The sequence below is a fragment of the Dermacentor albipictus genome, chromosome 9 (genome assembly GCF_038994185.2).
Source record: "Dermacentor albipictus isolate Rhodes 1998 colony chromosome 9, USDA_Dalb.pri_finalv2, whole genome shotgun sequence".
In the NCBI taxonomy this organism is placed as follows: Eukaryota; Metazoa; Arthropoda; class Arachnida; order Ixodida; family Ixodidae; genus Dermacentor; species Dermacentor albipictus.
Window position 1 is genome coordinate 93,807,716 of NC_091829.1, and position 13,851 is coordinate 93,821,566.

The 13,851-nt window shown below is 47.3% G+C and overlaps 1 protein-coding gene across 1 annotated transcript in view; it reads right to left on the minus strand.

The window, feature by feature from the left end:
* The window catches only part of LOC135914617 (solute carrier organic anion transporter family member 4A1-like), a 58,951-nt gene extending 48,099 nt beyond the window's left edge, over window positions 1-10,852 (minus strand). The window contains exon 1 of the mRNA XM_065447543.2: window positions 10,705-10,852. Within this exon, the coding sequence (XP_065303615.2) occupies window positions 10,705-10,737 (33 nt within the window). The 5' untranslated portion in view covers window positions 10,738-10,852. The remainder of the gene's footprint in view (window positions 1-10,704) is intronic.
* Window positions 10,853-13,851: the final 2,999 nt, after the last annotated feature.

Genomic DNA, 13,851 nt, shown 5'->3' on the forward strand with positions numbered 1-13,851 from the left:
TATAAATGTAATTTATATGGCGCTTGATGTGTTACCCCATGCAGCCATATTGTACCTAAGGGGGTGAGGTTACCTCAAGCCGCGTCTGTGCAACTTTTTTCCCTCATCCACCTCCACTTACCACTCCTCTGTACATGTGTGTGTGTAAATGGAAATTATTAAATCAAATCAAACTCACTTGAGAAATTTACTGGTGCTTGCTGCTTGAGGAATATACATGACGAATCTGTTTGTCGAACTGACACAGGCTGCTCGGCGCAATTTTTTTAGTGAAGTATGCCTGCTGGACCGCATCGCTGCAGCCAGAAAGAAGTAGAAGCGTCAATGATTAGTAGTATGGGACATATTGAAGATATCGAAATTCCCCCGGTGGAGGGTCAGAAATCAAGTGAAAGTATATGCAAGGCTTGTGGTGCTTTCTTTATGAATGTTTGCGATTGGATTGGAGCAAACTTAATTTGCCTACAAGGTTCTCTTTTATGTACCGACGAAGCGAATAGTTATCCGTTTGTATAATTGAATAACGCTGGATCGAGACATGGTGAGACAGAAGGTGCTTGAATTTTCCTTTTGTATACAGGAAATCTAAGCTTCGGTGTAATAGCTCGAGAATACTTTAGCCATTCCAGTTGGCGCTGTAAAAAACATGCTTTATGGTTTTAATTCGAAGTTGTAGTGAACTGATGGGTTTCGCGAACATAGCGTGCCTCGCCATACGGACAGTCGATTGCTACCGTTACGTGATCAGGGGTGTGCCATATTGTCGATAAAGGCTACTGAGGGCCACTATGAAACATTTCATCACTTTCAATTGAGTGCCTCTCGATCGTAACAACGAAACTTTTCTCTCAGGTGATTGCTACTATGGTGTTTGTGAATTAACTATGTAAATACTCTACATGACGCGCCGTCGTGTTAGCAGCCATGAGCAATTCGTTTTTCTGGAGGCCTGTTTCAGAGGGGGATGAAAGTAGCAGCAAACTGTTTCATAAGGAATGCGCGCCTAACTTTTTTTTTACGCATTAATGAATGGCCATATTTGAATAGAACAACACACCAGAGTAATAGGAATCATGATGAGAGCTTCGCTGGGCAGCGTCTTTCTAAAATCAGATAACATGTTGACGCCAATTACCAAATTTTTCTTCCACGTAAAATGCAATGCCTCTCATAGCTAAATACTAAAGGAATGTTAAATGTTTAGCGAAGCATCATACACAACCTCGCGCGTTGAATTTGCAGATATTCTTTTTTTAGTCAAAATTTACCGATAGACACGGCGCATATATGCATTGCAAAACCTAGTAGACCCCTTTAACGCTACTTAGCTTGCGATATCCAAGCCGCAAAGTTTCTCGACTCACACGCTTTTGAAGAAGAAACTGTGGTTAAGGTATGGCAGCTGAAAGAAGCCGACGTATTCTTCAATACGTACGGCTCGAGCCACCCATGCCCCAAGCATACACGAAGGGAACGAGCGCGCGCGGCAGCCGAGCGAGCCGGAGCGAGCGGCGTCCTGGCCGTGACGTCACTCGCGAGAGGGCGCCACTCCTAATTCTCGGGGCTAATACCACTTCACCCTCACTCTCAGAAGGCCGCGCGCGGTCCGTATCTCCCCCTCTCTCCCTCCCAGTGAGCTGCTGCCACCGTGGCTGCTGCGCACGCCTGCCGGCCTTGGTGGCCGCTGCTGCTTCCTGGGTCTCTCGTGCTTCCTCGGTCTCTCGTCGCGCAGCACATCGGTGGCATGCGGCGTTGGCACCGCAGGCTGCTCGCTGCTGCTTGCTGCCTCGGGCAGCACATGCCGCTATGGTACATTACCCGTACCGCAAAACTCGAAGGACCATTAAGCGGCGTTCGATTAGACGTTAGTGCCTTCGCATTCATAACTCATAAGAGGTGCTTAGGTGTCCTCGGATTTTCGAAAGCGCAACCATCTTCAAAGGGTCGAGCCTGCAACGTTTCGTCACTTAAGCGGAAAGAATAATTATTCATTTTCCCCTGATGCCTCCAGCCAGTAGCTGTGCACGAACTTTCAGCCGGGGATTCAGTTTTTCATGTGAAGAAAAAAAACGTGACATGAGTGGCTGCACAAAAAAGTAAAGGTTCAATTTCTCTGGAATTACGAGGACTCGCCTGAAAGAGTACGAATGATCTTCCTGGCACCTTGACTGTCATTCATTGCCGTCTGCGTTATGTTGAAGAAAAATTCTACGCGGTTGACACACTTATCAAAGTACATCATATTTCACTCTTCGCTCGCTTCATCACCGGCATGTCATGCCTATGACGCCGCGCGTGAGACCCGCGCGACGAGTAGCAAGCGGTCTGCCGAGAGCGTCGTCATACCAACCGAACAGTGAGAAGGCTCATTGCTTGATGCGCGCTCCACGCCTCCAGTGTTGGAGACCGCGTAATCAGCTCAGTCACGGAGGCGCGGCACAGTGCAACTGAAATTAAAGCGACGGCACGCAACGTTCACTTTCGAATAAATGCGTGCGCTTTTCGCTTCCGGCGCTTGTCGTCGCGCCAGCTTTGCGACCGTGAGTGCTTGTGCTCGTCCAGCGAATTGCTAGTGCACTCGGTTCACGAAACAACACCGCAAGCACCCGGTTCACGAAACAACGCCCTCCGCAATCGTCTATCACCCAACTTTAAGTCTGTCCCGCACAATTTCGGACGACACGCGAGGTCCGTACTTCGCCGTCTGCGAAATTGCAGGGCACAAATGCCAACACCATCCGAGAGCGTCGCAAATGCTACGACCAGGCGTTACGAACAAAACTATTTTCAAGGCCCCGAACGACGGGTGAAAATGCGGTTATACGCACGCTTCTCGTCCGCCATTGCATATGGCCGCTCGTTAACACAATTCGCGCGGCTCGTCGCACCCCGAATCATTGCGGGAAATCTCCACAACGGTGCCCCAGCGCAACGTGAGGCAACGTCAAATTGACGCTTACGAAAGGGCCCCTCGTCTGACGCTCTTCACAGGATATTCCTTCAGCCAATCAGTAAGCTGACATGGCGGCTATCTTTAACCGCCAACCCTATATTCGTGAAATTGCAGGTGCATTACGCGGACTCCTGAACGCTACCATCCACTTCCTTATTAAATAAAATCGCTAAAGTGCAATATAGTTGCCAAGGACATGCAAAAAAAAAGTATTACTCGATTAATTTTGCAATCACGTCACGTCATGTCATTTTGATAAAAACTCACAAATGCATTTTGCAAAACATCCGTTTCTCGGCGCAAATTTACAACACAACCTTAGCAACTTGCGATTCGCTGATGATATTGCCTTGCTTAGTAACTCAGGAGACCAATTGCAATGCATGCTCACTGACCTGGAGAGGCAAAGCAGAAGGGTGGGTCTGAAAATTAATCTGCAGAAAACTAAAGTAATGTTTAACAGTCTCGGAAGAGAACAGCAGTTTACGATATGTAGCGAGGCACTGGAAGTGGTAAGGGAAAAAACTGGAGGACGCTTAAGCTTCGCCTTCAAGAGTGGAACGCGACAGCGTTCCCGTCGACCCGCCAAGGGATGTAAGACAATGGGCTACGGCGCAGCGACTACGCGCCCCGCATCGGACGCGGTGAGCGTCGAGCAACGCAGCGTTCGGCACGGCAACGAAATGTGCGCCTGAGCAAGCGACGCACGCCTGAGCCTTAGGAACATCTCGTTTCTTCGGCAACACTGCATTCACTAGAGGCGCGTTTGTACCGCTTTGAAGCATCGAACTCGTGGCTCAGTGGTAGCGTCGCCGTCTCACACTCCGGATACCCTGGTTCGATTCCCACCCAGACCATCTTGCAAGTTGTTTTTTATTCATGAAGTGCCTGCTGGGATTTATCGCTCACGGCCAACGCCACCAACGCCGACGCCGACGACACCGGCTTTTCTGCGACACGAGCTCCTTAACGCTATCGCGTTAAAATACATCTACTTAGGGCAGGTGGTGACCACGGATCCGGATCATGAGACTGAAATAACCAGAAGAATAAGAATGGGCTGGGGTGCGTTTGGCAGGCATTCTCAAATCATGAACAGCAGGTTGCCACTATCCCTCAAAAGGAAAGTGTATAACAGCTGTGTGTTACCAGTACTCACATATGGGGCAGAAACCTGGAGGCTTACGAAAAGGGTTCTGCTGAAATTGAGGACGACGCAACGAGCTATGGAAAGAAGAATGATCGGTGTAACGTTAAGGGACAAGAAAAGAGCAGATTGGGTGAGGCAACAAACGCGGGTAAATGACATCTTAGTTGAAATAAAGAAAAAGAAATGGACATGGGCCGGACCTGTAATGAGGAGGGGAGATAACCGATGGGCATTAAGGGTTACGGACTGGATTCCAAGGGAAGGGAAGCGTAGCAGGGGGCGGCAGAAAGTTAGGTGGGCGGATGACATTAAGACGTTTGCAGGGACAACATGGCCACAATTAGTACATGAACGGGGTAGTTGGAGAAGTATGGGAGAGGCCTTTGCCCTGCAGTGGGCGTAACTAGGCTGATGATGATGATGATGATGATGATGATGATGATGATGATGACCTCTCGACAGCCAATCAGAGAGTCAACATGGCGGATAATGGCAGCCATGCAGCCGCCATGCGTGTCGAGAAATGCCAGCGTTGGAGACATTCTGCATAGATAGCTAAGGAGACAGCCGAAACAGCTTCGATGTCAAGTAATGGAACGCATTTAGAGCCGTCTGGATGACGCTTCTGCGACCTGACGCCACCTCGCGACGACAAAAAAATGTAGTCCAAAAAAGCACATTTAGGTCTGCATTTAAGTATTTGCACCTGTGAACCTATGAAAAAAGGTCGCAGATTCGCCCGAAAGGCAAAGGATCGATTGCGATAGCCAATTAGTAGACAGCTATACGAAGTACGGATGGTACTTTTGTCGATCGTATGACCTTTGAAAAAATCGCTTACTAACTGAATTAACAAGCATGGTTTAAACGCGTAGAAGCAAACATGAACACATCACACTTTATCCGCACAGGCACTCGCTGTCAAAACACTGGTGTGAGCAAGCGCGGTCGCAGCAACGAGCGAAGTGACCTTCGTGCTGCCTATCGCTTCAACGCAAGAGCGGCGAAAATAGAGCGCGCACAAAAGTATGAGCCTCTGCAGATTCCTATAAAGATACGGCGCACGCGGCCGCTCGCCGCCGTGCGAGATACGCACTTCTTGGTGCACTCGAAGCTGCCCCCACCACCATTCCCTCCCATGCTGCATTCCTGCTTCCCTCCCTATCGCGCGCAAGATTTAGCCGCGATCGTCATTCCCCATTTTTGCATTTCACCCTCCATCGAACGGGGCCGCCAGAGTCGGAAATCAAACCTGCAATCTCGTGCTTAGAAGCTCAACGCGATATCCGCCAAGCCACCACGGCGGGTGTATGGTTCGAGCACCGTCCGATGAGCTCCTGCAAAACGCGAGACCTTCTATCTTTCAGTGTTTCGCCCTTCGTGTGAAACTACCAAATTAAACTAGTACGGATAAACTACTCTTTGCTCGCCGTTTTGGCGCGTTTCGAGAGCGATAACCCTTTCGTCCTACTCCTCAGCTGCTGAGGCATCACGCATTTCGTCGTGGATGCCCAGACGAAGCGGTTGTGGAGACCCAAAGAAAGAACAGTGCTTTCTCTTCAACGCGTCAGTTTGCATGACGGTTGACGCCATCACTGAGGTGGCAGCGGATTGGTGCAGCAGGGCGGCAACAGGTTATTGGTAGCTCTCTGCACTGCGCCTCGGGCCGCCAGGATTACGACAGAAGTCTATCTTCTGCTACTGAAGAACAGTATTTACCGCTGTAACGCACGGCTATACTCTAGTCTACTCGACAAAGTGCTGTCTTGCACCTTCTGCCAGCACCGAATCTCTGAAGCTGGCCTATACTTGCACCGCTTGGTAAATGCCGCTGGCTTGTGAAGCTCGAGTTCGTGAAGCATCATCATCAAGATCATTCTTTCATCATGGTGTCTGGCTTTCGACTGATGCTAGAACACAAAGGAATGAAGAGCGTGCTTCATGTGTGATGCATAACGCCATTTTAGGGCGGATTGCTCAACCACTAGACGTGCGCGAGGTGCCATTTTGGGCTGCACGACTGCGACGTGCCCTGCATCGTGCAGCTGCCGTTGGAGAAGTGCGGCCACGCTCGTATGCCGCTGCTGTAACACCAGAAACGCGCGCCCTGCCATTTTTTGAAGACAAAACACTGAAGCGACAGCACTGACGCGAGCCGCCGGTCAGCCCGAAGTGGAGTAAAGTGTACAAGAGTTGCCGACGCTAGCTTTCCCGAGAAACGAGCGACGTTGATTCTTCTGGCTCTGCTGACGGGAAGAGTAACTAGACGCCGCTGACCATAAAGTTTTTTTGTCCATTGAGGACAATGAAAGGATTGTATTCGACGCCCAGTCAACGACAGCTCAGCGACAACTGCATCTCAAAGGCGCCGCACTCGGTCTCTTCGATCGGTCACCCTGGACGGGCAAAAGCTACCTCCAACGCTCAATACGCCAACGCTCAATCGCAGTGCTTCGGGTAGCACTGATCAGTCCGGGACGACAAGTAGAAGAGGCCAACCGAAGGGAAAGTTGGAAGCCATTTATTGTACCCCTCCTTCCCCCTTTCGTCCCTGGCCCGTTGGCCAGTTCACTAGTTACTATGCCCGTTGTCAAGACAAAAAAGGTGCGTAGGATTTGCACGTGTGGTGCAGTGGTGAACTAAAGATGCTCGAACTCACAGTTGTAAACTTGGGGGACGCCAGGAAACGGCTGTTTACTTCGCATAGGGATGCGTCGCCGAAACCAACGGAGACGCCCGTTAATATATGCGCCAAACTGCCACCAGACGTGACAAGCAAAGATGTGTGTCCCATGCAGCAAAGTACTGGCCTTGACATATTAAACCGCTTTTGAAAGCATATATTATGAAACCACAGAATATTACAATAAATATATTCGTACATTTGTTCAATAATCTGGATAACCTCTGTGTCGTGCGCTAGGCAGTCTTCGCTTGTCGTCCCCCTTCGCAGAGTGGAATGGCTCATGAACTTTTTTTGAAACCCTTCGACACGGCGCTAAGTCAGCACTGATGAAGCATCGCCTAGGCGCTGGCTGAAGCAACGCTAAGTGGCCACCGCGCATACTATTTGCTGCACGAGCGCCTGCCACTAGTTTACTAGAATTCTGCTCCCTTGTTGCTCATTCTTGTAGAATACTCATGCGCAGTGCTGGTTTTACGTTCGCTATTGTAGTATCCCCCCAACCCGCTTGTGCCTCATGTTAATACATCGCTTCCCGTGGGTTGCAGCGATAGAAGTCACCGAAATACTTGTGTAACATATCCGTGGCAAGCCAACTGCCTCAGTCTATTTTCTTACATACGTAACTCATTCCTTCATCGTGCATTTTCCCACAATGACGTTGAACGACCAGGCCCTTTCTACCAGAAATAAATTGAGAGCAATGGTTCATTTAGTTCACAGGAAGGAAATTGTGCAGAAACAACCTAAGGTGGTTTTCAAACGAAGCGGACCGTAGAAATCACACGCACTAGAAACATTCCGAGGTATATTGCTGATGGCGACAGCGGTATTTGATGATGGTGGCAGAAATTATCAATGACAGGCATTGCTAGATGGCATGTTAGCGTGACGACAATGGCATCAAAAGAATGATGGTGCGACGATGACCGCAGTATGACAAGAAGGAATCGCACCGGAATCATGATAGCGAGACGACGACGGCACGAGGGTAGCGGCACGACAACAACGGAATCCCGACAACGTCACGAAAATGGCGTCACAGCGGCTGCGTACGTCCCCTGCCTTCTCCGCTCGGTTACTCCACAGAGGCCATATACTCCTCGACACTGTGGCGACACACTCTGCGCATATTTCTGCGCACCTTCCATCTTATCATCTGGCCAAGCATACCACAGCTGCACGCTGGATTGCATGGTCGATAAAGCATAGCGCCACCGCCATGTCACCCGAGGTATGCGTCACCGACGGTGGCTATAAAAACAGGCTGCCTGGCTGAGAAAAGCCGCCTTCTACCATCCGATACTGTGACGAACGTAGCGTTGGTATGCCCGTCCGCTGCGATCGTACGTCGAATAAAGAAGCGTTACGTTTTTATGTTGGGATTCGTCCTTCGCTAGACACGACATCCCCACAACACTATTTACTTTGGGATCACGCAAATCTGGCTCACTCTATGAGTTTGCGTAAGTGAAGCTGTGCTGAGCTGGCACGATGAAACGGTGCATACCGACAAGAGGTGCACAGCGGACTTCGGCGACGAACGCGTTCCGCAACCACCTGCCCAGGCGGCAACGACTTGTGACTCGGCCGCCATCACAAACTGCAGAACTGAAACCTGAGGACGCCCCAAAGTTATCGCGAAAGGGCTCGCCAGTCTCAACAGTTACGCAGTTTGCGTTATGCGAAGAACGGGCCCCATAAGTATGTGTGTCGCGCCAGAACACGTGCCCTTTGCGTCGGTTTCTTTGCATCTGCGCAGAAGGTCTAGCCGGCGATCGCGAGGACGGGCGAATGAGCCATTGAAAGTTAGGCCCTTTAGGATTCATATCCCATCACCAATGCTGTCATATTACCACTGTCATCGCTGTCTCACTGCTACCGCCATCCCCACGCTCGCACCAGGCCCACAATTGACCGCCTTACACAAACACGTTGGTGATGTGTTTCAAGAAAAAAAAAAAGTTTCAAGAAAACTGAAAACCCGAACTTTACACGTCTGCAACTCCGCACTACTACCAGGTATTGAAGCTCTAGAAACTGCACCTGTGGGAGCGTCTCAAGTGTAGAAATGTGATCCGTGACTTTACTGCTTCTGTGGAACCGTTACATTGTTTACGAGGAATCTGCAACAGTCCTACTCACAGACAAGTCGTGTATTTATTAGTGCTGCGAAATAAAACAATTTTGTACGCTTATAAGCCTTTTGCAACCTTGTTATACGAAACTGCAAATACCTAAATAATGGACATTACAAAGTGAGTTAAATCCTCCTTGAAGTAACCATAGAGATTGATATTGCATTACGTGCCCCAATAGCTCTAACAAAGTAATCGATACAACGAAGTAACTGTGCCTTCCCCTTGAACTTGGTGATAGCTAGGTTTCCCTGTTTTATCAGATGAAGATCGCAGAATTGAAGTTGAAAGTTGAAGAAACATCACCGCTAATTATTGTCAATCAACACGAACAGCCCAGAAGGCTTCTTTTACATCGATTCCCACAGTGCGTGTGATCCGCATATTTTTATTCTGCAGTTTTTAAGAATTAGAAATTGGTATCATAAATTGAAGATGTACTGGCTAGTGCTACTTTATTTTAACTCATTTTAAAATGCAATAAACCACGTCGAAATCAGTGAAGAAAAATTGCTGATAAAAATTATTTCTCCGTTCCCGTGCATTTATATAGGAGCTCCCAAGCAAAAGCTTCCTCTTGAGAACTGTGATACTTCATTGTTACAAAAACATCTTGTCGTTTTTTCACCTGTATAGTTAACCCGGCTTTACGCGCGAAAAATAAAAAATAAAGGAGGAGACACCCTCAATCAGTCCAATTCGCTGCAAGACTTTTTCCGATAGAAAAACTCGCAGCGTTCATATCCTTCTGACATGAGACTGATTTTTGTTCAGTGAATCTTAAATTGTGTGAACCAGTGATTCTGGGCGATTGAAACACTCCATTGTCATAATTTATCGCACTAACGGGAACCATCACTGTTTCCATCTACTTACCTGTCTCTTTAGTGAAAACCTGCAACTTTGCTTGAAAACAAGCTCCGAAATAATATACAAGCTATGTCGTAACTGTATATGGAAGCAAAGAAGACAAGTAACAGTTTTGTCCAGTGACACTGAAAAAAAAAAGCTTTTACGTACGCGTAATCACTGTACATGGAATACTGGGTTACCGGGGGCATTAACGTGAGCAGCCGGGTTGGTGGCGTCACCTTGTGACGTCATCTTGTGGCTCTGAGTTTCCATAGAAAGGAGACAAAGTTATTATTACCGTAACTGACCATACGCTACTCATCTGCTCGTGTAAAGCGTCGGCAACATTGCTACCCATGACATGCAATCCCTTTACCTTTTAATTGCTTCGACGAGATCGCCAGTATTGCACAAAAACACAATATTGCCGCTGACTAATCATCATCATCATTATCCTCATCATCATCTGCCGTGCTCGTTTACCGTAACCCGGTATTTCTGTAAAAAGTGGCCAGGCTTAACCTTTTTGGCTCTCATAAAGGAACAAGAAGGAGAAGAAAGAACCGAGGTATTCCACTTTTTGTCAGATATAACCGCAGTGGCACTAATACTTGCAGAGCTCATCACGGACAACACACAACAAACTGCCCAACAAAGTTGTTTGTATGACGGCCGTCACGGTAGCTTAGAGCGTTGCACGGGGGATTTCTGCATATGTGAGCTATGCTTTCACCTGTCACGAGTTCTCTTTCCGTCCACATTGATTTGCATTTTCCTCATTATTTTTACGTCTCAATTAAACGCGTAGCCATTATTTTCCCTGCGCTTCAGTTGGTAGTCTCTACACAGCAGGCACTGGATCAAAGACCCAAAAATGCTTTAACGCGGGGACAGCCGGAGTGAACGAACAGACTAAATCTGTGCATACCCGTGTGCTCGTGGACTGCTTGTTCTCCTCCATGGTCGTCCTGTCGCTGTTTTTGTTGACGCCCCGTCGGTCTGGGCAGGTCGGTCACCTCGTCTTCCTCTTCTTAGTCCGCAGGCCATAGTTTCATTAGGAAGCAGCCCAGGATTACTCTTCAAATCTAAACGCCTGCATAAATAAAAACGGTTGATTCAGTCCCATTTAGAGTGAAGTTTACGGTGAAAGTAACTGGCCGCACAATAAATTGCACAACGTTATTAATTGGGCAAAGTTGTCTTGTTATAATTCACATCCTGTACCTCTCGAAGCAAAGGAGCTGCTGTTTTCAAAACTGTAGCAAGATTTATCAAATCAAATCTATTTTATTCCATCCACAAATATTACGGGAAGGGAAGGGTCTGAAAGAAATCGGATCTATCCACTTGAGAAGCTTCGAATCCCCGCTTACACGGTAGTAACTGACAGTGTGGAATTAGTTAACGTGTTGTACGTACGCCTCGTTTATATATTAACCACGTCATGTGAAAAGAAATATTGAATAACACACAGGGGGCTCTTTGAAGTTTTCTGTATAACATAAGTAAATACTGCTCCAGCTATACGACACTTTTCACTAGGCACTTGGCTTGTTCGTCGTAGTGGGCTTGCGTCTGAGTTATCAGCGATCGTCATCGCGCGGGCTGCAGAATCGGTGGAGTGTTCGAGGCAGCGATACGCCATTTTGAAGAAGCAACAATCCGGGTGATTTCGCTCCTTAGTAGGCATCTTTTACTACGTTATTTTGTGAAAGCACAGAACAATCTCCTGCAGACAGGGCTTTCTTTCGTGAGTCAGGGCATAATATGTACCATGTCTAACTTCATACTCAAGAGCCCTCGTGCCAACAAACAAAGCGCGGCCGCTCTGATTGCGTAGGTACCCGTACCGCAAATGACAGCGACGTCACGTGGTCGCACTGCAAGACGTACAGCGAACGTACCAAGGTCGTCGAGTCCGCGTTTGAAGAATACAAAACCACTTGCCGAAAGTCGGTCAGCAAGCCTTATGGGATGTAACTTGTTCATGCTTCCGTGGAGTACCCTAGGGAAGTGTATCGGGCCCCCTGTTATTTTTATTATTTATCAATAACATGCCGCAAGACATTACAGTTCCGATCAGACTCTTCGCAGATGACTGCGTACTGTATAACCATATTGAATTGCCTGCCGATCAGACCGATTTAAATTCAAATTTGCAAAAGGTAAAAAATTGGTGTGACACCTGGCACATGGTTTTGAACTCTGAGAAAACGGTTTCCGTGTCTATCACTAGAAAACGAAGCATTATTGATTACGCTTATTCCATTGAAGGTGTCTTGTTAAAAAAAGTATCAACATTTAAATAGTTGGGTTTAAAGCTTACCTCGGATTTGCGTTGGAATGAATTAACACGTTGATTACGTATCTACGAAGGCCCAGAAAGCCTTGTGGTCGCTTAGAAGAAATGTGCATAATGCTACCCCTGAAGTAAGATGCCTGATTCGACCGGTTATGGAGTACGCAAAAATTGTGTGGGACCCATACACTTCATCTAATCAGTCTAAGCTGGATAAAATTCCGCGGCTTGCTGCACGATTTATTTTTAACAAATATCGTCGTTCTCACTCTCCTACTCAGTTATGTGAATTTGCTGAACTTCCCTCTCTAGAGTCTAGAACCGAGTGTGACCATTTGAAGTTTCTTTTTTCTTATTATTCATGGCCATGTTAAAATTTATAAAGATGACTATTTTCAGTTATCTCCTTGTGGCTATTTTCGTAATCGCCACGGCATGTATATCTCTCCTCCTACTACTCGCAATGATTGTTTTAAACATAGCTTCTTTCCGTGAGCAATAAAAGAATGGAATCTATTATCAGACTCAATCGTAAGGACGTCATCTATACGCGACTTTCTTGAAAATGTCAAAAGCACATGTGCACACATACCATAACTCTGCCAAATGTTAATACTGTAATCACCTTGGCATTGTGTTACACGCTGTATTTGCCATGATATTACTATGAGTGCATTCCCCGAAATGTACTTTTATTTTTTTTTCTTTATCCTGTAAATATATTGTTGCTTGTATTGTCACCTACCACTCCTGTAACAGCCCAAAGTTGGCCTGACAATATCAATAAATGAAATGAAAAATACATTTATGCAACTCTAAATGACTCTGTCAACTTGACGCATACGCATTAAAACATTTATCGTCCTTATTGCTTGATGGGATGGCCGTCAACCCTGTAGTTACGCTACTTAGGGCGCTATTCTGGACATTCCGCCATTTTCTTCGGTGCGTGACGTAGGCGCGACGCAAACAAAATGGCGCCGGTGGCCCAGTTTTGCTTACGTAACGTGACGCCACCTTGACGTTTCGCCTAAGAAACTGAAATGAAGGCACTGAATGTAACGTTATCGGTAAAGCAAAACAGTTTTCCTCCGCAGTAAAAATAAAGCAGCTATCTCAAAGCGTATGATTGTTCCGTCGAAAACGCTTCGCGCTTCCGTCGTCTGCTGCGTACAAGCCGCCGTCTGCTTCAATAGCTAGGATGCGTGTCCCCGGAAAATGCAATGAGTCATCGCACGTTGGCGCCAATGCCCTTGTTTTCTTGCTTGAGACAACATACGCGACCTACCAGTGGTGATGCGCGCACGTTCTAGGCCACGTTATCGCTATTTCGTGAAACGCAAGTGACTCAGCCCGACTCGGCTGGCTCAGAAACGGCCGAATATCACCGATAGCGTTGCGGGCGCCAGAGATAACCACTAGCGCGACGCAAGCGCCGGCGCTGCCATCTCTTGTTCATTTCGCTAGTTACTCGCACCGCGAGAGGAAACTTCAAGGCGCCACCTTGCGTACATTTCTTTTTATAAATTAGAAAGAGGCCGTTGTCATAACGTCTGATTGTGCGAAAAGGCATTAATCTCGATTACAATAGAAATGCAGCAGTGAAAAGTGAACAACATTGCTGAAAGTTTGCTATATTCAACCAATATTATTTCGTATAAACGCGTTCTTTTAAAAAACGATGGCCCCAAACACAAATGCCAACACCACCCGAGAGCGATGCAAATACTATGAGCACGCGTTATGAACAAAAGATTTTCGTGGCGCCAAACGACG